Source organism: Anabas testudineus, chromosome 5 (genome assembly GCF_900324465.2).
Source record: "Anabas testudineus chromosome 5, fAnaTes1.2, whole genome shotgun sequence".
In the NCBI taxonomy this organism is placed as follows: domain Eukaryota; kingdom Metazoa; phylum Chordata; class Actinopteri; order Anabantiformes; family Anabantidae; genus Anabas; species Anabas testudineus.
In genome coordinates, this window is record NC_046614.1 from 15,726,189 (window position 1) to 15,748,584 (window position 22,396).

Genomic DNA, 22,396 nt, shown 5'->3' on the forward strand with positions numbered 1-22,396 from the left:
GTAATGCTTTGGCTTTTCAAAACTGTTTCTTGCCAGTGTAGTTTTCAAGATGTGGAACACCTGAAGTGTTATATTTAGATTCTCTTGTGTAAATTCACTAACAGACATAAAGAAACGTCTGAAGGACTCATCACGTTCATATACCTGGTGAAACATCCTGAAAGAGCGACTTCCATATTGTGTACTGTAAAGGTCCCATGTACTTGGATGTCGGGAAATCTTCATATGTCAGATTGGTCTCATGTATCTTCCCTTTAATCCTGCAACGGAAAAACAGATCAATAGCAGCCTAAATTCAATTTGCTGCTTTTTCGAAATAACGCTGCCTCTTGTTCAATCCTCACTGTCAATTCCTCATGTAATTTATCTGATTTGTGTCTGTGAAATGTGAAGATATCGACATTAAACACCAGCTGACAAACTGCCTCACAAACCTCCAGAAAAAGAGATAAATATATTAGTGAGGGGGGGTACATCATCTCTGATGTCATTACAATATGATTCAATAGGAACCTCCACATGAATCACTCGGTACACTCCTACATGTATTCCAGAGTTCAGGCAAGACAGCGAGTGGGCTGCTTATCATATTGAAAACCTGAGAATACTGTACCAGTTCAACATGTTGAAAAAATGTCCTGCAATATATATAACATATATATATTTATTCCAATTATCTTTACCAGGGTCTTCTCCCAGTAAATGGTTTAATGGTTTGAATGATAAGAAAATAAGATTTTTCTTGTGGTTGTCTTTCCCAAACTGTGACTCAAGATGTGCTGTTACAAGGAATAATAATGAAACCACCTGAGTCCACCCGAACTAGGAGTTGTACAGATGGGTGACACATTAAAGAGACATTTCTACAAGTCCTGGATTAGTACATCACTAGTTTCAATTGAACAATACTTGTACCAAATAATGTTAATATTGTGAAACGATGATATTGTGAGGTTTCAATCTGCTTGTAGCTCTATACTCAACCTCATTATGCTGCTCTAAGATATTATACAATTAAAATCCTCAAGTACCCCTCCAGATTAAACATTACAGCTGGTTTATTTCAGGCCTAATACTCCATCTGCTCAGGGATAAGCTGGTGCTGTTGCTCAAATCTGTACATTCTCCAACATTTTAGCGGCCTTGTGTTCAGCACCAGCAGGACACGTTTGGAAAGTTACCTGCTATTTATCATTAATAACTGTAGTTTATTATCATAGTTTCTAAGTGTTGACACATCAGTGAAGCAGTGATGTGGAGCTGTGACTCAGTGTTGCACCTCTCAGATGTCACAGCTACTCCCTCCAGGAAGTCGTGTCTTCCTGTCTCGTTGAGGCGCTCCTGCAGGATCTGGATGCCCTCCTTGACGTCGCGCAGCTGCTGACTGTAGCGCTGGATCTTGTGCTCGATGTCTGCGAGCTTGCGGGCAGTGTCCATTTCCAACTCTTCTAGCATGCTCTTCTGGCGCTCGCGCAGGAAACGGTGAAGGCGCTCGAATGCATCGCCGATAGTTGCACGCAGACTCTTGGCTGAGGACTGAAAAAGATAGGTGAAAGACGATTCAGTAAAAAACAAAGAAACAAAAAAACATCCTCAGCTCAGATATTTCTGTTATTATAGGACTGCAAAATACATTTTGCAATGTAGTTAGCTAGGTTTGTTTAAGTCATAATTGACTCTTAATTGGACAAGGGTCAGTAATCCAGTGGTCCACAAAGTGCTGTAAATTGTGTTAATATTACATTAACATCCATTCATTGATTCAGCTTGTACATGTATTGATTTGAAGTGGTTCTCTGAGAACAGTGTAAGTACAACAGAGAAAATAAAGCAGCTTTCACACTGTTACAGGGAGTAGAAACAAAGATGTTCAGCAGGAGGCTACAAAGGGCATCCCAAGGGTGAAGTCGAGCGTTTACAACACTGATGGTCAGGCAGAAAACATGAAGATGTTACAGACAGAGTGGAGCAGTTTGCAAGGGACAGCAGACTGGGAACTGAATTGATCTGTAGCTGAAGAGGAAAAATGGGAGGCTGGACATTAAAGAGAATGAATCATCTGAGCGTTAGCAATCTGAGTGTCAGAGAGACAGAACAAAGGGGTGTGATGTAAAAACCCTGTAAAAATCACTCAGAGAGGAGCAGGAGCATCTCAATTTAAAGCTTGTGAGGAAACCAAAGGCTGGACGTCATTCAGGCTTTTCACACCTTCCCTGTTTGTCCTTATCATCATCATTTTACTGAAAAATATCTAATAGAAATCCAAATATCTGCCTATCAAAGAGCAGCTGAGGAATAAAGATTATGTGAATCACAGTGAAATTGATTTAAACAAGAATCACTAAGCCTTTTTTGAAAAAATTAACTATCAATCAATCCCCTTCAAACTACGGGTGGCAGGTGCTGTCACTCAGTCTGTGGGAACCTTTTCAGATTTCTCTGCAAGCATGAATGCTGTATCCAGCCCTCCCACCCAGTTAAGAGTTAAAATTGATGGTATGGAGGAGGAGGACTGCAGCAGCCTAGCTATCAGTCTCAGTGACGCTTGGGCCTAGCAGGATGTGAAAGAGAGAGACAAGACGCCGACTACCTTTGTGGGAAGCATGTGATTATCAAGCGAATCCATAGTGGGCATGTAAATATGACACAAAGTCTATCCTTCAGGTGGAGCACACATGAGCCAAAGACTCAAATTACTGGGTGCAAGGCTAACTCATTCTGTTACAATGGAGACCAGGCTGCTTAGTACAAGAACTAAGATGCAGCTTGGTTACAATTTACATTTAACTTTAGTCACTTAGCAGATGCTTTTATCTTCAGCGACTTACAAGTTAAATTCAACGTATAAGGTTTGGTCTAAAGTAACGGTTAGAAAGACCTCTACAATTAGTGGTGTAGTGGTTAGCACTGGTACCTCACCAGTCGACTGATGCCTGCATGGGTTTTATTCAAGGTACTCCGGCTTCCTCCCACTGTCCTAAGATATGCAGTTAGGTTGATTGACAATTCTAAATTACTCATAATTGTGAATGTATGTCTGTCTTTATATGTCTATATGCGGCAGCTACCCTGCCTTGTACCTTGTAGGTCCCTTTGGATAAAAGCGTCTGCCAGATGACCAAATGTAAATGTGAATATGTCAACCCTGTGTTAGACTGGCGACCTGGCCAGGGTGTTGTGACTGAATCAGGCACCTCCAAAACAGTTAAGAGAGGTTATTATGGTGGATTAATAAAAGACTTCTGACTGTGGATAGTCAATACTGTGTATTATGGGTAATGTGGCTGCATGTTACTACAGCGCTCATGTTAACCATGTGACACATACTAGCCAAGAAAGTATTTTTCAGTCTTCACAACCACTGTAAAAGGAGCAGTTGTCAATTGTTGAAGGATTTGAATCACTTTTTATTATCAGAATTTGATCCATTCCGTCCAGCATCATTTGCAAGGTCACGATGGGGAGTAGGATGATTTTATTTTCAGACATGTCATTATTAGCAAGCTAAAAGGTTCAGAGATCAATGTAGTCACAGTGTAGGTCTGTACCAAGAACAGCATCCTGTGCAAATGGATGGAAATCTAATGAGCTCCTTTCCAATGAGGAGATGGGGCTGCCGAAAGGCCTGCATTTAGCAGTCAGAGGGAGTTTTCTTCAGTGCAGAGCTCATACAGGAAGATGAGTGACGCTGTGACATCAGACAGCAGGTATAAACACGGGAGAAAGAGAAATATGCTTCCTAGATGACAAATAAATGCTGACAGCTCTGACATTGTGTCTGCCAGAGACCCGTACCTGGTAAACAGCAGCTATGTCACTACAAGAGCAATGTAAGAGAGAGAGTGGGTGTGTGTGTGTGTGTGTGTGTGTGTGTGTGTGTGTGTGTGTAGGGCTGAGAGAATGACATATTGAGTGGATGCTCATGGTTTGCTGATTAAAACAAGGTGTCGAGATTAAACAGCCACTCAATAAACCCATTTAGACATCAGAATTTAATTGTCAACAGCTAAGAAAGAAGACAGATAATCAGTCAGCGGAAAAACTTCACTTGTTAAACACAAGTCCTTTAATTTGTGCTCACTGAGACCTTTACTAAAAGACTAGCACTATTTGGATGCTTCAGGTGCAAAGATGTCCAGCACCTGTATTTACATGCTGTGAGTTTTAAGACTTAATGGCATCTGTTGGTGTAGAATAATTTATTAAATCAAAATGGAAATCACACTGATCATTTTCCTATATCTTGAATAATCCTTCTTTTTCAAAATCTTTAGATTTTTAATTGCTCAAACAAAACAAGATCTCAGTTTTGGCAGCTATTTGCCATCTTATTACCCCCTAAATGATTAAAAGAGAAAAGAACAGGTAGATTAATCATTACTGAGAACAATCATTGTTTGAGCCCTGTCAAAAATATTCTATTCATTCATTTATAATTAAAGAGTAAGAACATGAATATTAATTAAAGAGAACTGATAATAAGAAATGCTGCAGATACATTTTCTGCAACTACTTCTCAGGTCGACTAATGGATTAATTGTTTCAGCTCTGTGAGTTCTCATGTATATAGATTCTACATAATCCAGCACAAATGTCAAACATGCTCATTCAGGATTTTTTAAATTTGGACCTTTATGTCTGGTTTAAATATAAGTTTTATATTTTTTAACTATTGGTCAGATGAAGCATTACATTTTTTAAAATTATATAAATAACAAAAATGATGATCAGTTACATCCCACAGACATCAACAACTGTTTATCTGTGTGTGTTTGTGTTACAAATGTTACAGTACCTTGGTCTCAGTCAGTTGTCTCTGCAGGAGCTGCAGGGCCTCAGTGTGTCCTTTCTCACTGTCCTGCAGGTTGGCCAGCTGCTCCTTCATCTCTCTCTGCAGCACAAAAAACAAACTACAAGTCAGTAACTAGTGGCTGGACTTCAATGGCAGGACAGTGGAACCACATTCAATTAGGCAATGCCTCTGAAGAATTTCATGACTCCATTTAAAAGTACCCAACATCTGTTCTGCTGATATATTGTCTTAAAACAGTCTAAATTCTACTACATTTATTCAAATTGTAGTATTTGTATAACAGCTCTCTGCTCGCGGGTATAAAGTAGCAAAGATTTTAGGCTCAGCTACAAAACAAGCAAGACAGATGGAGAGCGAGATGTGAAAGAGATAAAATGAAATCTCTGGAGATGATGTCAGAGAAAACTGGGCCTCGTCTCTTGTCGGGCACATGCTGGCAGAACCTGCATCGCACAGCCACCTCCAAGTCGCCCCAAGGCGAGCGGGAGGCTCTGCGTGAGCTGGCTGGGACAGCTGCTGTCACGAACGGTGCACGGAGTTTTTAATGCAGGTCCCATGTGCCAACAACACCGGTGTACTCAGATTTAGGTTTTAGGAGATAAGTGGTTCAGCAGATTCACTCCCGTAAGTACACACTTCATTAATTAGTACTTGGCTGATGCTTTCATACTACGCGACTGATGATAAATGAGCTGAGGCTGAGTTTAAAATTTGTTGCTTTACTCAAAATCTTGACTCATGTTGAGTCTTGTAAAAATTTAAACCAACAACATTTTTGCTGACATGGCTGATTTGCTTAAGTTTTGATTTGAGTACATTACATTTTATAAAATTAGGTTAAAAGAACATAAACAATAAAACCACTCTATAGTCAACCAAGCAGCATGTGATACTGTATTGGGCTCAGTGGTGCTAACATCAGCATGATAACATGATGATTGCCAATTACTGCTTAGGAATGCCACCACATTTAATTATATAAACACACTTTGGTTAGTTTTAACAAAACGTAAATCAAAAAGGTCTAAATTAGGAACAATTAAACAGAAACAGTGCATTAGACAAAAGTCTCCTAAATAATGACAGCATATGTGTGGCAGATTAAATTATTGCATTTGCTGTGAGAGGAAAAGAAAAATTGAACCAGAGGAAACGATCCTGACACAAGCCTAATTTATTTCAAAAACCCTCCATTAAGCCACAGCTGCCCGGATTCTTTGTTCATGTAACCTGTGCATCACCTTCACTGTGAGCCATAGTGTCGCCTCCCCTGAAATGCAGCAAAAAAAATATCCACCAAATTGAACTGTCAGCTTAATGCAGCTAATAAAAGAACCATCACTCAGCTACCAGGCAAAAACAAATGCAAGAATAGATGTCCACTGATGGGAAAAAATACATAATAATTTAACACATAGTACAAGTCTACAAGGATACAAAGGTCAAGGTGCACGAGTGAGAAAGAAAATAAGCCATGCATCAATTTGAGATTTATTAGAATATCCTTGACTTGAGCTGCTAAAATAAAAAGGAGGAAATGTGTGATGTTGAAGATGAAGCATGTTTCGTTTCAAGGACAGAAACAGAGGAAAACAATGCTTGGTGCAGAGGGGGAGTGTGACTCTCCATGTTAATGATAGGAGTGCGGCAGGCTCAGTGGGCTCTCTGCCTCATCGCTACGCACTTGTCTGCAGCAGGTCAAAGGCCGCTCCCACACACTGAGATTGACCAACACTGACAGACTGGCAGGGAAAACATGCTCCTCCACTCTCCTGCTGCACAGCGTCTGAACTGATGGGTCAGTGCATTCACTGTTGCTGCCGTCACACCGGTAGATGGATGAATCTGTATGTGTGCACACATATTAAAATATAGCTTTAAAGACTAAAATTTTGTTTTAAAGACTAAAAATCAGTTGTAATGAATACAGTTTTAGTTTTACTTTACCCACACACTAGGAGTGTGTAACAAACTGATTATATCCGCCATGTGCCTGTTCCTGAATAGAACCTGTCTCTAAAATGTAATGCACTGCAGAACATGTGCACTTAAGTTGAATTTAAACTTAAGCTTTAATTTAAGCATGTTAGAATAAAAAATGTATGAAACAGTCGTCATACATTTCAAGCCCCTAAACTTCCTCATAATATGCAATTACATAATCCTCTTTAATCCCCCTGGAAGCGAATACCGTCCTGAGTATCCTACAAATGGCGTTTCTGAGATTACGTTTCTAGCAATCAAACGCCACAGATGTACAGCAGTGCCCCGTACTACGTTTGGACAATGAATTGGATCTGGATGTAATTTACAGGCATCTACAGAATAAGTGTGCACGACAGCAGAGAGTTATTAAATGACAAAATACAAGCAAAATAGCAGGTACACAAATTCTGGTACAGGCATAGATTCTGACAGGGAAGTGTGAGTATACGCACAGTGTGTGTGTGTGTGTGTGTGTGTGTGTGTGTGTGTGTGTGTGTGTGTGTGTGTTTTCATGTTCTGTGTGGAGGCATCGCTCTCCTGTTCATCTCATCTGACCAACACAAGTCTGACATGACATTTCCCCAGGACGTCAAGCTGCAGGAAATGAGGGTCACGGCTGAAGGATTAGAAATCTAAAACTAATTTCATCCTGCTGTCGTTTCTTTCTTCGTCTTGCTCTCCTGTCATGTTAGCATTCTCGAGTAGATAAATCTGTATCCAGTCAATAGATAAAAAAAATAATAAGCCATCAGTGAATATAAAAATAATCTATCAGCTTCAAAACGGCGCTCTGTGCTTGCTATTCCTCGAGCTTCGCCTATAGCTGTGAGCTTGATTATATTCAGAAGCTCATTCAGGATTTAAAGAGTGTTACTGCCTTCAAACTGCCAGCATCGATGAAGAGACGAACACAACATGCAGCAGTGCCACAGCATGAATAATAAAAAGCGTACAGGATGGAAAACTTCCTTTCAGACGAGCCTCCAGTGATTTCAATCGCATGAGAATAATGCAAACAGTGAAAAATTGTGACTTGTCTTCTTAGTGGAAGACGTAGCAAATGCATCATAGACTTATACCTGCAGTGAGATTGGCCTCATCGTCTTCTCAAAACAGAGAACACAAACTCCAGCAGAGACCACAACAGCTGAATGCACTGTAAATGGTTTTCACAAGGACAGTTTGGCATGACCTTCATGGAGCTCAGGGTATAATTCTGTATGATAGCACACAGGGCAGGTAAACAGGACACCAGCCAATAGTACAGCAGTGAACATCCTTGCAGCCGTAATGTTCAGGCAGTAAGATTTATGGGTTTGTTGAAATTCAGCATAGACCAGGTGTGAGGCCCACACCCAGCTGACGCTTACACTGGGGTACAGAGTCACATGGGCAATGACACACTGTGGATCCAGGCTATTTGCTTGGACATTAAAACTGGAGCAACATACACAAGTTCTTCCACACAAAATGTGCAAACACATTAACTCTAACTTACCGGTAACTAATTTTTCTTTTTTCTTTCTTTCCTAAAGTGAAGGTGAATAATCGGCTTGTACACCAGGAAAAAGTGAATTCTTAAACAGTGAGAGGGAGCCGGGCCCTCTCATCAGCAGGTTGTTTCGATAAAACAAGAAGACAAGCGACTAGCCTGTGCGTGGTCCTGTCTTCCCAGCGCGAGAACCCTTTCAGAGCACTCAATGCCAAACGCGGTGCAGCCAGAAGACACTGACACAGGTTGCAGAGAAAGAGCAAGCAACAGACTTCGACAAGCAGACGGGATCTCGCTGTGATGTCAGCTCTGTGTTGTGTGGTGCAGGAGTTTAAAAATAATTTAGTCATATCTTGATGCGTGACTCTTACTAGAAGTGCCAGTCAGTGCAAAATCAAAAGGCAGACCAGTGACCTCTGTGTAAGCTCAAAGACCTCCTAGTATGTGAAATTATTGTCATCGATGAGCTGATTTGAAGTGTGCCTGATTTACTTGAGGTGTGTGCGAAGTTATAAGAAACGGTGGACCAAAGGTTTTCAGGCCAATCATACAAATGTGTCACTTCTCTAATGTGATGGCTGCCACCCTTTTGGTCCTGAGCGGCAAAAGAAAGAAGGGAAAAAAGTAAACTTGTGAGGAGTGAAAAAGTGCAGAGCAACAAAAATGCTGTCTCAGGCTACAAACTGTGGTGCATCAAGCTGAGCTCAAGCTGTACAGTACATCATGCAGCCTTGTTTCTCTAACATCAGCAGAGCCTGAGCTCAGCCAGCACAGCAGGTAGAGGCCAGCTGAGGTGACTGAGCAGGACTGGTTCGGACGGCTGGAGGAGAGACACACACTACTGTCTTCACCACCAGCATCGGTCCTAGTGAGGAGGAGGCGGCCTGAGACAAGAACAGACTGTACTTTATGTCAGGTTTGTGTACATCTATGACTCAGGGTGAGCACTGTTAAACTCTACATCTCTGGCTTCCTGTACAGTGATTTTACAGTGGACGTCTTATTTTACGACAGATAAAACTGTATAAGGGTTACAACTAAAACTTATTTTTATTATAAAATAAACTTTCCACAAATCTACTCAGGGCTGAAAAGAGCAGACTGACGAGTTGGTAAATTGAGGTGAAACATTTCTTCTGTTTAAAAGTGAAACTTTTCCCTGTTTAGTATCACTGAACATCTTCAGGATTGGAAAAGAAAAAGGAATTCGTAATGGCCTTGGGCTCAAGAAAGTTGTGCTGGACTTTCTTGGCTATTCACACTGACATTTTATTGACTAAACAATGAATATTATTTGACACCAACGCTATACAACAAAAGTTATTGTTCGGTCAGTAATAGATAAAGAAAGAAAAGAACATATCGTACTAAAAAGTGGCACAATCAATTCCTCAAATGAGGAAACGTTTTGGATTTGTTGAAGATGAAATACTACAAGATTATTCTTGCAGGACTATTCAGCTTTATCAAATTTCAGCATCAACTTAATAATTCAACAGATATTTTGATCCACGATTATGAATAAATACTAAATAATAGCTACTTAAACATTTAAAGTCGAAAGGGTAAATTCATCATTTAATCACTTATTACTCAGTGATTTAAAAAAAATCTGTCTATAAATGTAACGCCAGCACAAAGTCACACGAAACTGCTGTGAGCAATCCTTGGCAATCCTACATCACATGAGAAATCACCCCCACACTGGCTACTTCTACTTTACAGGAAATATTAGCTAAAGCAGTGGGGACAAGTGGGGAAGCGCTGATGCTGGCAGCCTCCTCCAGTCCTTTGAATATAGGCCACGTCATGTAAATGATGAATGCTCAGAGGCTGCTGTTCCACTTCCTGGAGCGAGGAAGGGCACAGAGTATGCAAATGTAATACCCTAAACATGAATAGCGGAGGAAAAAACTCAAACACTGCATGTCAGATTTAATATTTTTATCCTTAAAATGAAAAAGATGCATGATGTCTGAATTGCTGACAAAAGGTCTACAGAGTCTACAGACTCAGCTTAGGGAGGAGTGAGAACAAAATGTGTTTTATCACCAGGACAGCAAAGTAGGTGGATGTCTGAGGGTCTCACAGCCATCAGTGTTAAGTTTGATAACCTACACAGTGCAGGACAAGCCATTTAAGAGGAACAGGGGGTTTGTTGTTGGCACTAGAGTGGAAATCTGAGAGGCGTCTAGCGATAAGAGCAGGTCTGCAGCTTGTATGAAATCACCAGCTTGACAGAAGCTACTCAGTGCTTCACCTTCAGTCCCGAGGCTGTTACTAGGCGTCTTCTCCTGACTGCCAAGCAGAACTAGCTTCTACATGGATGTACCCGATTTTCAAAGTCAAAGTTAGGAATTTATTTGACAAACAGTTTAAATGCTTACATGTCTAATATGAAGCATCAGAATATTCTCACTTAAGCAACCAGTTTCAATGAAAGAAAGAAAGAAAGAAAGCCAAACATGACCATTTAAAAAGGTATTTACTTTAAGTCCTGTGAAATTACATAAAATCTAAACCAAACCACAAGCTATTCCTGTGAATGACTAACGTAATTATTTCCAGAGAGGGATCATTAGTAAAACTGGTTTAAGTAGCTAGGTTTGGTAGACTCACCTGACTGAGCAGCAAACAAACTCGTATTGTACATTTCTGCATTTAGAGCTGAAACCAAACTTCTTTGGTTTAGTTCCTAATGTAAGAAAACCTCAATAAAAAGTGTGTTGTGTGTTTCACTGTCTAAATAAAGTATGGACTCTTTAATAACACTTATGAGTCATCGACCATCGTGGATTAAACGTCATAATTTAAGAAATGTGAGTCAACGGACCACAGCGAGTTGAGACAGTACGACAGGAAAGACTAATGGTGTAAAAGTTTTTAGCTTGAAGATATCTTTATCGTCATGCCTCCATACAAAATGCACTAACTTGTAGAACACTAATTACAATAATGCAGCATTGGCAGAAACAGTCATTGACATGTATGATGTAAAATCTGGGGCATATTCAAAAAATAACAGGATATAATTAAGTGGTTTTGGGGCAGCATTCCTTTTATTGGGGGATTAAATCTCCTTGTAGCAGAGCAGCTCTGTGCAAAAGGAGAAGTGTGTGATGTCTTTAAATTGTGGGACTATATGGGATAATTGGTCACATAAAGAAAGAGGCGGTGAGACAATGTGTTCTCATCTTGGGGATAGGACAAGCGTTGGTGGCAGAGGTGAAAGGGGTCTCACAGGATGCTGGAAACTCCTGCCAGCTGAGCTAAAAATAAACTGTAAGGTGAAGGTGGTGAAGATGGATGAGAGGAGATGACCCCCCCCATATGTGACAGTAGAGAGGGAACGAAAAGGTTTAGAAAAGAAAGCTAATTTCATAAGAGAAGGCTGTGTTGGGGAATTTTATTAATATGGATGAAATCAAGCTGGCGCCACAGAAAAGTTCTGGGTTTAACCAGGAGTTTGTTGACCATCTTAGGATAAGAAGACTAACAAGTAATTTCTTTTACTTTCAGTATTTGTATTTTGACTACAACATCTTCTGTTTCAGCAACTTTTCAGCTGCTACACTTCAGCAGCACGCCTACATTTTCTTCAGTTTATCTTTTCCTAGGTTCTAAATAAAGGAGTCATTAGTCAGTCTAGTTTAAACATATTTGGACACAACACCTGGCCAACACAAACACAGGCATGCAATTCTGCAGAACTGAATTTCCTACAAACACAATTATCTCTTTCTTACTGAAGCGACTGTTTACTCCGTGGACACATGTAGTGAACACACCCTGAAAATCACTATCAAATATGTTTGACTACCAGCAGATTTTACCACAACCAGATACAAAGCTGGTGCCGTCATTTAGAAAAAGCTTCTTAGGATTAGTCAACCCTCTAATAGTAAGCATGTTGTTAATATAAAACCATGTTGTATACGTCAGACACTGGTGAAAAAAAAAAAACTGATGTGGTCGCATGCCAGCCAGCGCTACATGGCAGGGATAACAAACAGATTTGTTTGCCTGTACTTCGTCTTAGCAGCATGGGTGCAGCTGGAAGGTATTCTGTTGTGGCTGCTGTGTATGCAGGATGTGATTTCTACAGCTCGCCAGCAGCTCTATTTGACCAAATAAAGTGTGCATCTGCTTCTCTTTCCCTCAGTCCTCTGACATCAAATAAATATTTGGGATATATGCCTCTTTTGTCAAGTCACACTGTAAAATAACAGACTTTATGCAGACACTGGTAGTGTGGGTCTATGAATTTTAAGTATAGCCTCCAGTCAGGTATGTCTTTTATTAAATCCCCTCATGATTTCCAATAATCTACATATTGTAGCCTGGATCATCACATAAAAAAAAAAAAAAAAACGAATTTCAGGCACTGCTGGAGCACGGAGCAGGAAGAAAATATCTGTTTACAATGATTGCATATCTTGTTTGTACATTATTGACGGGCTTCAACCTACACAGATGTTCATCAGGTCTCCAAAACCTTCTGAATATGGTTCAAAATCAGTTTTCAAGACCACACCATCTCTGTTGTACTTGTAATTATAGAGATGTCGAAGCTGTATACGATGCAGCACAAACACTGTGCAAGCAAGTCGCACTTAGGGTGTATTTCTCTTACTCATCCAGTCAAGGCAGGCTGAAAAAGGTATATTTACAACTCTAATGGACAGCAGTCAGATGTAATTTTCATGCCATTAAAGATTTCTGTCCACAAAACAACAAAATTGTGCACATATTTTGATCTGGAACAGACACAATTACTCAGCCTAATAACCTTTGTTCAGTCTCTTTCTGCTCTATGCGATCACAGACACTGAAATTCACAATTTCATTCTCATTTCCATATCTTTCTGCTTCTGTTATCAGACAGCTGAACAAGCTCAAAACTGTGATTTGATAGAGGGACATGAATGCTACTTGTTAATCAGGCAAGCAGCAATTTTTTCACTGCTTTGCAGAAATATAATGCAAATTACTATGATGTGATGCCTCATGACAACACCTAAGAAAGGGGCTAGTGTAGGCCGTTGGCGAGAGGGGGTTGTTTTCTCTTTAGCTCTGTATCAAGCCCATATTCAATCTCACATTGGAGACCATTTTGAAGTGTCAAAAATGATAATTTAATGTCGACAGGAGGCAAGAATTAAGAAAGAAAAACACTGTTATTTCAAAATTAGTTGAGATACAGCAGAGCGAAACTAACACCTCCACTTCACACAAAGTCCTAATATCTTTTTAATGAGACTGTATATTTTTAAAGCCGCCATGAAGACAGGTATTAAAAAAGGTAAATGAGCTTTTGATAGCATAACTTGCAATAAATACTTGTGTATTTGCATAGAGGGGCTCTTCACCTGACTTTCCCTACATTCATTCCAGCTGTAACACTGAACAGCCCTCTAAACTATCTGACAGTTTACAGCTTTAATGCTCGAGGAATGCTCACTTGTTTCACAGCTGCATTTATTGTGAGTCACAGTGGATAAGAGCGTCTGCTAAATGCCTAAACTGTAAACAGCTGCTAGAGCAGAAAACCTCTGTTAATGTGCGGAGCGAGAGCGATGATGGCTGGCTGCTCCCCTCTGATTAGTCTGACCCTAGATGCACACTAACTGCACTATGGGAAATAAACAAGCTCTAAGAATACCTTGCCAGAGAAATTTGAATCGGCTATACATTACATTAACAAGCAATTTAGGAGTTATGGTGTTTAAAATCACTAATGGGGATATAAATTATTACGCAGGACAAACCAGGCAGTTAGACACAACTTACATTATAAAAATTTTAAGTTGCAGTGCTTGCTGTGGAATCACAGCTTTACTGACTTTGATCTGGTGTTTTCCATTTAGCAGATAATTACTAAAACCCATTATTTCACAGACCTTTTTTCTCACAACTCTGATAATTACACAGATGCTATAAAAAGGATGCTTTACTTGACAGCATTCCCTAATGACACAGATAAAATTAGACTGAGACCTGGCATGTGCGAATTTTCCCAGCATTTATCAATCTCCTGTCTTTCCGTACCTGCTCTGGTACGAACCACAAGTATGTAGCTAAACCGAAAGACTACACTCTGCATTTAACTTGTCAGTATCTTCAGACTCTGTTTCGTCCTTCTTCCCACTGACTGGATAGCCCCTGGAGGGGGTCAGATCTGAATCTGCTTCATTGGAAGCTGTAAATGAGAACTACTATCAGCAGCATGTCTAATTAATTCATCTGCAGTAAATCACAGACAGAGAATTACAAGAGATTATGATCCTGTCCGGCTATGACCAGACCCCCTTGAGAACAATGGTCTGTAATTTGTCTTAATTCCCCAGCTAATTAAGCAAGGACTTAATGGGTGCAGCAGTTCACATCCACCCAAACATCAACTGCCTCACAACAAAAGTAAAGGCAGTGAACACTGATTTTTAATTACTCTGTCATCACCCGTGGATTTTTAACATTTACCAAGATCTACAGCTACCTCTGTCGAAAAGTTTCCAAACTCTAATTTTACATTTACCACTTTTTATTGGCTATTCTACCTCTGAGGCAGTCGGAGAAAAAGACACCATTAACACAACACCTTCCACTGCCTGGTCTTTCTTATTTAATGGGAGCTTGGCAGTAGCATCACTGGTGTGCAGCCTGCTCTCCCCGCTGATCTGCCTCATGTTAGCGAAGACAGGGCTCAGCATTAAGCCTCACTTTAAGCCGCATAACTTTAAGGACAGCACTTCCCCTTTCATTCACTATGATGACCAGTAAATCTGTCCTCTTCCAGTGATCCCTGTTCTCCGTGTCTGGCATGCCAGGGCAGTAATAGTACAATGCAGCACTCCTGCAGCCTGCAGGTTTAACTAGCTGAGAGGTACATGTCAAATTAATGATGTAATACAACTGGTGCCATGCATTTGATTATCAACAGCACGTCGTGCGGAATTTTTTCTTCTTTATAAAAACTAAAATATACTTCCACAGAACAGAGTCAAACCTGTTTTAAAGGTTGTATTAGTCACATTGCAATGGAAATAGAAACTCAGGCAATTCATGCAGCAACAATCTAAATCTGTACAGTTTCATATAAACATCCTGCCAATAATAAAGAGAATTTATTACAGACCTGTTTGAATAAACTGGCAGTCAGGTATACACAGTATTTTACTCATTTTGTCAATGTTATTTTTCTACAGCACATTTTACAGCAACTTTCATTTCATAATTTTGTGTGTCAAGTGTGTGTTTGTATTACACATATTTTACATTAATATGCAAGTTTGAAGGAAACAACATACTTGTAAATGAAAGGTCAACAACTGTAAAATTATATTTTAAGACAGAAGAGATCATATTCATACATCATATTTAGGTTCTCCCCACAGCTTCAAGAGCTTCTGAAGGTCCTCTATGAGCCAACAAGGCAGGAAGTCTACTATCACTTCTAACAGTGCCTTAAATAAGATGCTTTTGGGAAACACCTGGGGCCTGAGAGGGTTTATAAGATTTATTTTACAACCATATTAGATTTATGATACTTGTGGGCCACAGAGTCATGGTCTCTTCGTACCTCACACTATGTAGCCTTTAAACATCCCTGAGCCCTTTTACTTGCTCTATAACATATGGCAAATTGAAAATCCGACTCATCTGTGCAGAAGGCCTGCATAAACATTTCTAATGCACAGATGTAGAGACATCTGGTTCATTTAGCTTAGGTCTGAGCCAAAGTAATGATCTAAACCAAACAAAATGTCCTGTGTGATAGACACAGCACTCTTCTTTCACCCAATCAATGTAGCTGCTTATCTCACTTACCAACAGAACGGGCTGATGTCAACATGCCTGGCTGCATCCTGCCTAAAGCATCATCAGTGGTATCAGTAATGTCAAAAACAACCTACAATCTCTCTCTGGATGATGATTTTATGCCACTACATCACTAGTCGACTGTTGTGTCTTTCCCCGTGGCTCCATTTCCGCATGAATGCTGCCTCCCTGCCATACCACCCTGACTGACCGCCAAGCTGGACAAACTCTTTTTTTTAGGGGGGTGGGTAGGTGGTGAGAAATTAGGAACTAGCTTCCTCAAAAGAGCTGATTACAGAATAAGATCTACATTTAATGACATTTAACAAAGTGCATACCTCAAAAATAAGATTACTGAAAGAAATAAAAGCACAGGAGAGTAAAAAAAAAAAGAGAGAGAGATGGATCTGCTACTGGAAAGGCGAACAGACTGAGGCGAGCCACAGGGGACATGGCAGCCGTGGGTGCCCTTGAAATTGCCTGACTCATTACTGCAGCAGCACAGCCATGCGTGGTGATGGCAGGCTCAGAGAGAGCTTTCGGTCGGGCTCTGACAGTCAGAGAGTGAAAGACAGCCCTGTTTTAAAACCACCGGAGGAACACTTCAAAGGCTGGCATGCGCCTACTCCCTCTTCCAACATCATCCTGCAATGCAGTGAGGCAAATGAGAAATCTCCCTATACATTTTCATAATTAACCCCATGCTTGTTGTCTGACAAAGAAGAAGTAAATATATATCAAAATGGTGTTGGAAGACAGCATGCAGGTGAATGTGGACACCTGTATGCTGTCTGTAAGTCTGCATAGATGACTCAATGCCATCGTAATCATTTTATTCCTGTGTTGCGTGGGCTTAAGTTCACCTCAAACGAGACTCACTGCACTGCGGCCCGCTGTTATTCCCCTTTCACATTCATCTACAGTATCTATAATCTCAGGAAGAAAGTTAAGTCCCCAGTTATGCATGGATAACCAGATTCTAGAGTCTCATATCCTAAGGCACGCTGGCTGCTGTGGCTTCCACTTTGTCCTCCAGAGGAGTTGACTGCCAACTTTAGGCCACAGTGGTGTGATAATAAGTGCACAACTTTGCCCAGTTCCAATCAGGGTTACAGCAATCCAGCCAACCTCTATTTAAGGTGGCGCCAGAGCTCAAAGTAATCTCATCACTGTTAACCATGCTGCCTAAAATAAAGGCATTATTTCCCAGAACATACTATAAAGCACATACTTTACGGGGCTTCAGAATGGGGCTCATTAGATAAGAATGTTTGGCTTTTGGCTGTAACCTGAATTAATGAGTTTGAGTGGGATTGATAGGCCAACAACTTCACAACAAAATTAGAGGATTAAAAAAATAATATTGCTTGGTATGTGATAATAAACTGGAGATTTCTAGTGACGGTTGTAGCTCAGTTTAATGTTCTAGGTTGAGGAAGTTTGACAGACTTTTTGCATTAAGAGTACTTCTGCTCTTGCACACAACATTATGTTTGGTGTTTAATGCTGTCCAATATGATTGGTGGAATAAAACCTCTCCTAATCAGAATGCATTAGTTCCCTGTGAAATCTCTGCTTCCTGAAGCAAATGGCAGAGCAGCAGACAAATCCCCCACAATCCTACCTTAATGTCCTTTATGTTGAGAAATGTGCACATGCGAGGAAATGATGTGTTGGGTGAATGTTTGCCAGATGTGTGTGTGTCAACCGTGCAATGGTTGGGTGCTGGATTCGTTTGCGCATTACAGATTTGGCCGTAGGAGTGTTTACAGGGGAAAAGGGTGCAAATCAGCAGGAGTTAAAGCTCTCAACACAGCAACAAGACTCAGGGCCTGAGGTCAGTGGAGTGACATGCCAGGCTAAGGAGCTTACAGCCTGCCACAGACTGACCAAAGGCCGCCCTCGTCAGTAGACACTGGTTGGCTAAATACACTGTCAACACACAGCGAAGGAATGATATAACAGAAGTGTGCTGCATATCTGAACCCTGTGGGAATACGAGCTGTTTGAGAACATCAAATCTACGGCTTTGAAGTATACGCAACATGGCCAACACACATCCCAACAGATATGTTTTCATCACAGTGCCTCATTGTGAGGGTTGGTCCAAATCCCCAAGAGTAGATGTTGACATGTTGTAGTTCGCACTGCAAAACACACTAATTATCAGTGTTCTGCTGCAAGTTTGGTTCACAACAACAAGGAGATGGAGGACGTGTCTGAATCTTGTGGGTGATTGTGTAACGTCACAGAAAACACTGCTGGGAAAACGGTAACAGTTAACATTTATTACTCATAAAATTCTGCAGAAGCACAAACTATGAGTTAGATCATTTATAGAGGAACACTAAGAGGAAAAAGAAAAAGCGACATCCAGACACAGAAGCTGGAACCGTTTAATCTAATCTCAAATCCTATGTGCCAAAGTGTTGAACAATTCAATACAAAGAGGCCAAGCTTTGGCTCTCGACCTACCAAATCCTTTCCTCTTCTCGTCTGTAAACTTTCCCACCCTACAAAAGCTCAGAGGTTCATTTTAAAAAAGGCCACCATGCTGGACCCTCTGGAATACTCAGTGGAGCTGATTGTTGCTGCACTTTACCACATCCACGCATGTTGTTTTGGCACTTTTAATTTGGCATTGTCGAACCTAATGCAAGAAGTGAAGTTTGTGCCTGCGGGCACAGCGCTCACACATTTGTTTCTCTCTGACACAGTCCACGGGAAAGAAAAACTAAAAATTTAGGAAACTTATCTGATGACTAATATCACAGCTCCATCCTCCAAACTAATCCAAAAGAACAGAGTTCAGCTACAGCAGACACATTCCTACTAAAGTTTACTTTGCGATCCCAACCATGACAGAAAATGGTTGTTACACCATCTGCTGCTTGTTGAGTAAGGATGAGACCTTGTGTAACAAACCACACCACTTGTAGATCTAAAAAGGCAAGCATGCAAAGCTCATCATGGGGCATGGCTGTCTCCAACGGGGCCTCTGTGTGCTCATGCTCTCTTTCAGTATTGTAGATCTGGGAAGCCTCCAAAGCTCCTGCCAGAATACAAAATGCCAGATCGCCGTCTTGAAAACAGCTCCAAGCAGAGAGACAAGCTGGTGTCCAAGAAAAGAGAAACATCTTGTGCAGGGCCTAATTACTTCTGCTCCAAGATTACACAGCCCTGACCTTTCTCAGGCTTCCAGCATAGAGCCTGATTGGAAATTAAGGAGGATGAGGACAGCATTGTTGCACACAGAACTGTGAATTATATTTAACATGGACCGCAGAAAGACATGACGGTAGCTCTGCACCAGTGGCTGCTCAACTATGTTAGCATTTATTAATTGGATTAATTATAATTTTATTTATTTATGCTTGAATCCTTTATTCTCTCCACAGAAACACCTCAATGAAACAAACCAATTATGACATTATGGATTTATTCTTTTCATTAAAAGACAAGACCTGTTTTATTTGGCCCAAACCAATGAACATGTAGCACACCAACATAATTTTGAGTAACAGCTGCAAAGAGGCTGCTACGACAAGTTCACTTTGTTTTGATAAAGACATAAGAATCATAACAATTTAAGAGGTACTACTACTCCAAGCACTCTTCCGACTATCTCATCCATGCTTGTCAATATTTTGTGGCTATTTTTCTTCTCATTTTTCTGCTTCTGGGTAAAGAAAACGATTCACTTCACAGTTTTTCCCAACAGCTGCCTGTCAGCTTGACACCAGCCATTGACACCATTTCACTGCTAAATAATGACTGAAGAAATCCTATGATCTGTCATCAGTCTGGTTATTAACTGTGTTCAAATCTAGAATAATTAATATATATTTAACTATTAATGAATATAATTTAACTATATTTACTCATATAATACTATTCTTATTTGTTCTGGTTAGATGTCATTGGTTGCTTCTCGTTATTCATGATACCACTGAAAACAAATGCCTGTTATTCATCCATATTCTTACAATTTCTCCATCTGAAAGATTTTAAAATTCAGCATCAGTCTGCATATAAACCTGATCACTGATTCAGAGCTGCAAGGGCAAAATGAACTTGCTGTAGTCAAAGATAGACTTTCAGAAGAGCGTAAGAGGTCAGGGTATTGAATAGTCAAAGGCTGAGGCCACCACATTGATAGTCTGTGCAACCAGAAAGTACTCTGGATGACGTTAACACTAAAAGCTACAGTGTGTCTAGCATTTTAAAAATGCAGACATACTAGAAAGATTACAGTACAACATTAAACTGAAAGTTATGAATTACAAAGAAAACAAAACACATATTGTGTTAGTGTGGCGTCGAACACAGATGAAGTGTTGGGCTACGATGCAACAAGGGAGTGTAAACCTTTCAAAACCAACCAACACTATCTCTTATCCAAAACGCCACTGTGGTATCTACTGCATTTCCAAAACTAGGGGGTACAAAAAACAGGTGTGAATATCAACATTAGTACCATCAGACGTCAAGATGATAACAGCCTTGAATAAAGAAGGAACATCATAAAAAGCTCAGTTCACAGTTGCTGGATTTTAGGTCTGTGGTAATGGAAATATAATGGACAGTTGTGTTAATGTGGAAAATATGACTGTGAGTGTGAACAAACATGGCAGGAGATGTTTCCCCTCATTTCAAATACTGGTGCATTTTAATGCAATTCACTGCAGAGTCTCTTCACCAAAACAAGCCACAGTTTGTTCGTTTTTGAGGCATATGGAGGCCAAATTGAAATGAAGATAGCAGGAAATAAGAAGACCTACAGGGGGCTGACATGCAACAAATGTCCCCTGCCAGATTCAAAATGTCGATGTTGCTTTTTTTCTTCATCAATTGGTAATATTACAATAACCACTGCAGGTAATTCAAAAGCAGGTTTTAACACTTTGAATCAGAATGACAACCAATTTAACTTAGAGATGAGAGAGGTGATGCACTCATGAACAAAGCACATATTTCCCAGGTTGCTTCAGTGGAGCTGCTCTGTGGCAGTAAAAGGGAATGAGGCTGAACTGTCTGGACAGCTATCGCCAAATGAATGAGTGCAACTAGCTGAATGTGGCGCAGGGTGCTGATGGGGGAGCAAAATATCAGCCTCCCCCCTTGGTAATGACATGTCACTTTGTGTATGTACTATAACTGACCTGTATCTCCTCGTAAGCCTCGTCAATGGTGGTCACTTGGTGCTGCTCGTGTAGTGCCGGCTCGTCGCAGAAGAAGCACACCAGACTTTTGTCAGTGAGGCAGAAGAGCTTGACCTTCTCGTGGTCCTTGCAGGGATAAGAGCTCCTTTGAGCGTTAAGGATAGCGTCCAGCGGAAAAGCCGAGTAGCGCTCCACAATGTTGGACAACTTGAGACTCGGTGAGACGAGAGGATCTGTGAAGGTCCTCCGGCACTCGGGACAGTCCCGTGCTCCGTGGGGCTCCTGTCTGCTCCAGTGCTCTGTAATGCACTTTCTGCAGAAGTAGTGCTCGCAGCCAAAGCTTACGGGGTCCTGGTAGATGCTGAGGCAGATGGAACAGATGAGCTCGTCCTTCAGACAGCAAGCCATTTGCAAAGACGAAGACTGAGCTGCATCTAAGAGGTCAACGCTCTTGGGCAGAATATACTCGGCTTAATTTTCACTTGTGTGGTTCACTGCCATGTGGGAGTAGAATAAATAGATCTTCAGGAATCTTGAGATTTCACCTTTGGTTGTTTCTGTTGAAATATGATGAAATACAATAAAATGCTACTAATCTATTGGAGAACATTAGCACCTATTGCATAGTCTAATACATTTATAACAGACAAATCATTAACAGGAGCAGATTCTTTTAGTTACAAATTAACTGGTGGAGCTCATTGAGAGCTTATTTACAGGATGAGCTGGAGGAGAAAATTAGAAAATAACCCCGACTGTCAACAAATCCCATAAGACCGGTGTGCAGTTACATCCGGGCTGTCACATCTGCAAATTGCACAAATTTTAATTATTGTTTCATCAATTAGTCAAGAGAGAAATAAATGACAAAGAGTGTTGATGAACAACTAGTTTGAAGACAGTTTAACCAAAAATGGCAACAGATTATGGTCATTAACACATTATTACTGTTGCTTCCTCCTGTGTAAATGCTTTTATGAATACCTGCCCACCTTTTCCTCTCACTGTGGATTTGTTATGTTATTTTTCACAGTCACTGTCTGCACTGAACAACAGGGAAGCACCTGCGGCGGTCTGGTCTCCTGCTGGAGTCCAGCCTCCCCGGTGTCACTTACAAGCTTCCTT

The 22,396-nt window shown here is 40.6% G+C and overlaps 1 protein-coding gene across 1 annotated transcript in view; it reads right to left on the reverse strand.

Moving 5' to 3' along the window:
* Positions 1-22,396, reverse strand: part of trim62.1 (tripartite motif containing 62, tandem duplicate 1) — a 28,481-nt gene that overhangs the window by 5,493 nt on the left and 592 nt on the right. The window contains exons 2-5 of the mRNA XM_026349303.1: positions 21,272-21,828; positions 4,796-4,891; positions 1,280-1,536; positions 145-260 (exon numbers count right to left, since the gene is read on the reverse strand). Coding sequence (XP_026205088.1) covers positions 145-260; positions 1,280-1,536; positions 4,796-4,891; positions 21,272-21,679 — 877 coding nt within the window. The 5' untranslated portion in view covers positions 21,680-21,828. The remainder of the gene's footprint in view (positions 1-144; positions 261-1,279; positions 1,537-4,795; positions 4,892-21,271; positions 21,829-22,396) is intronic.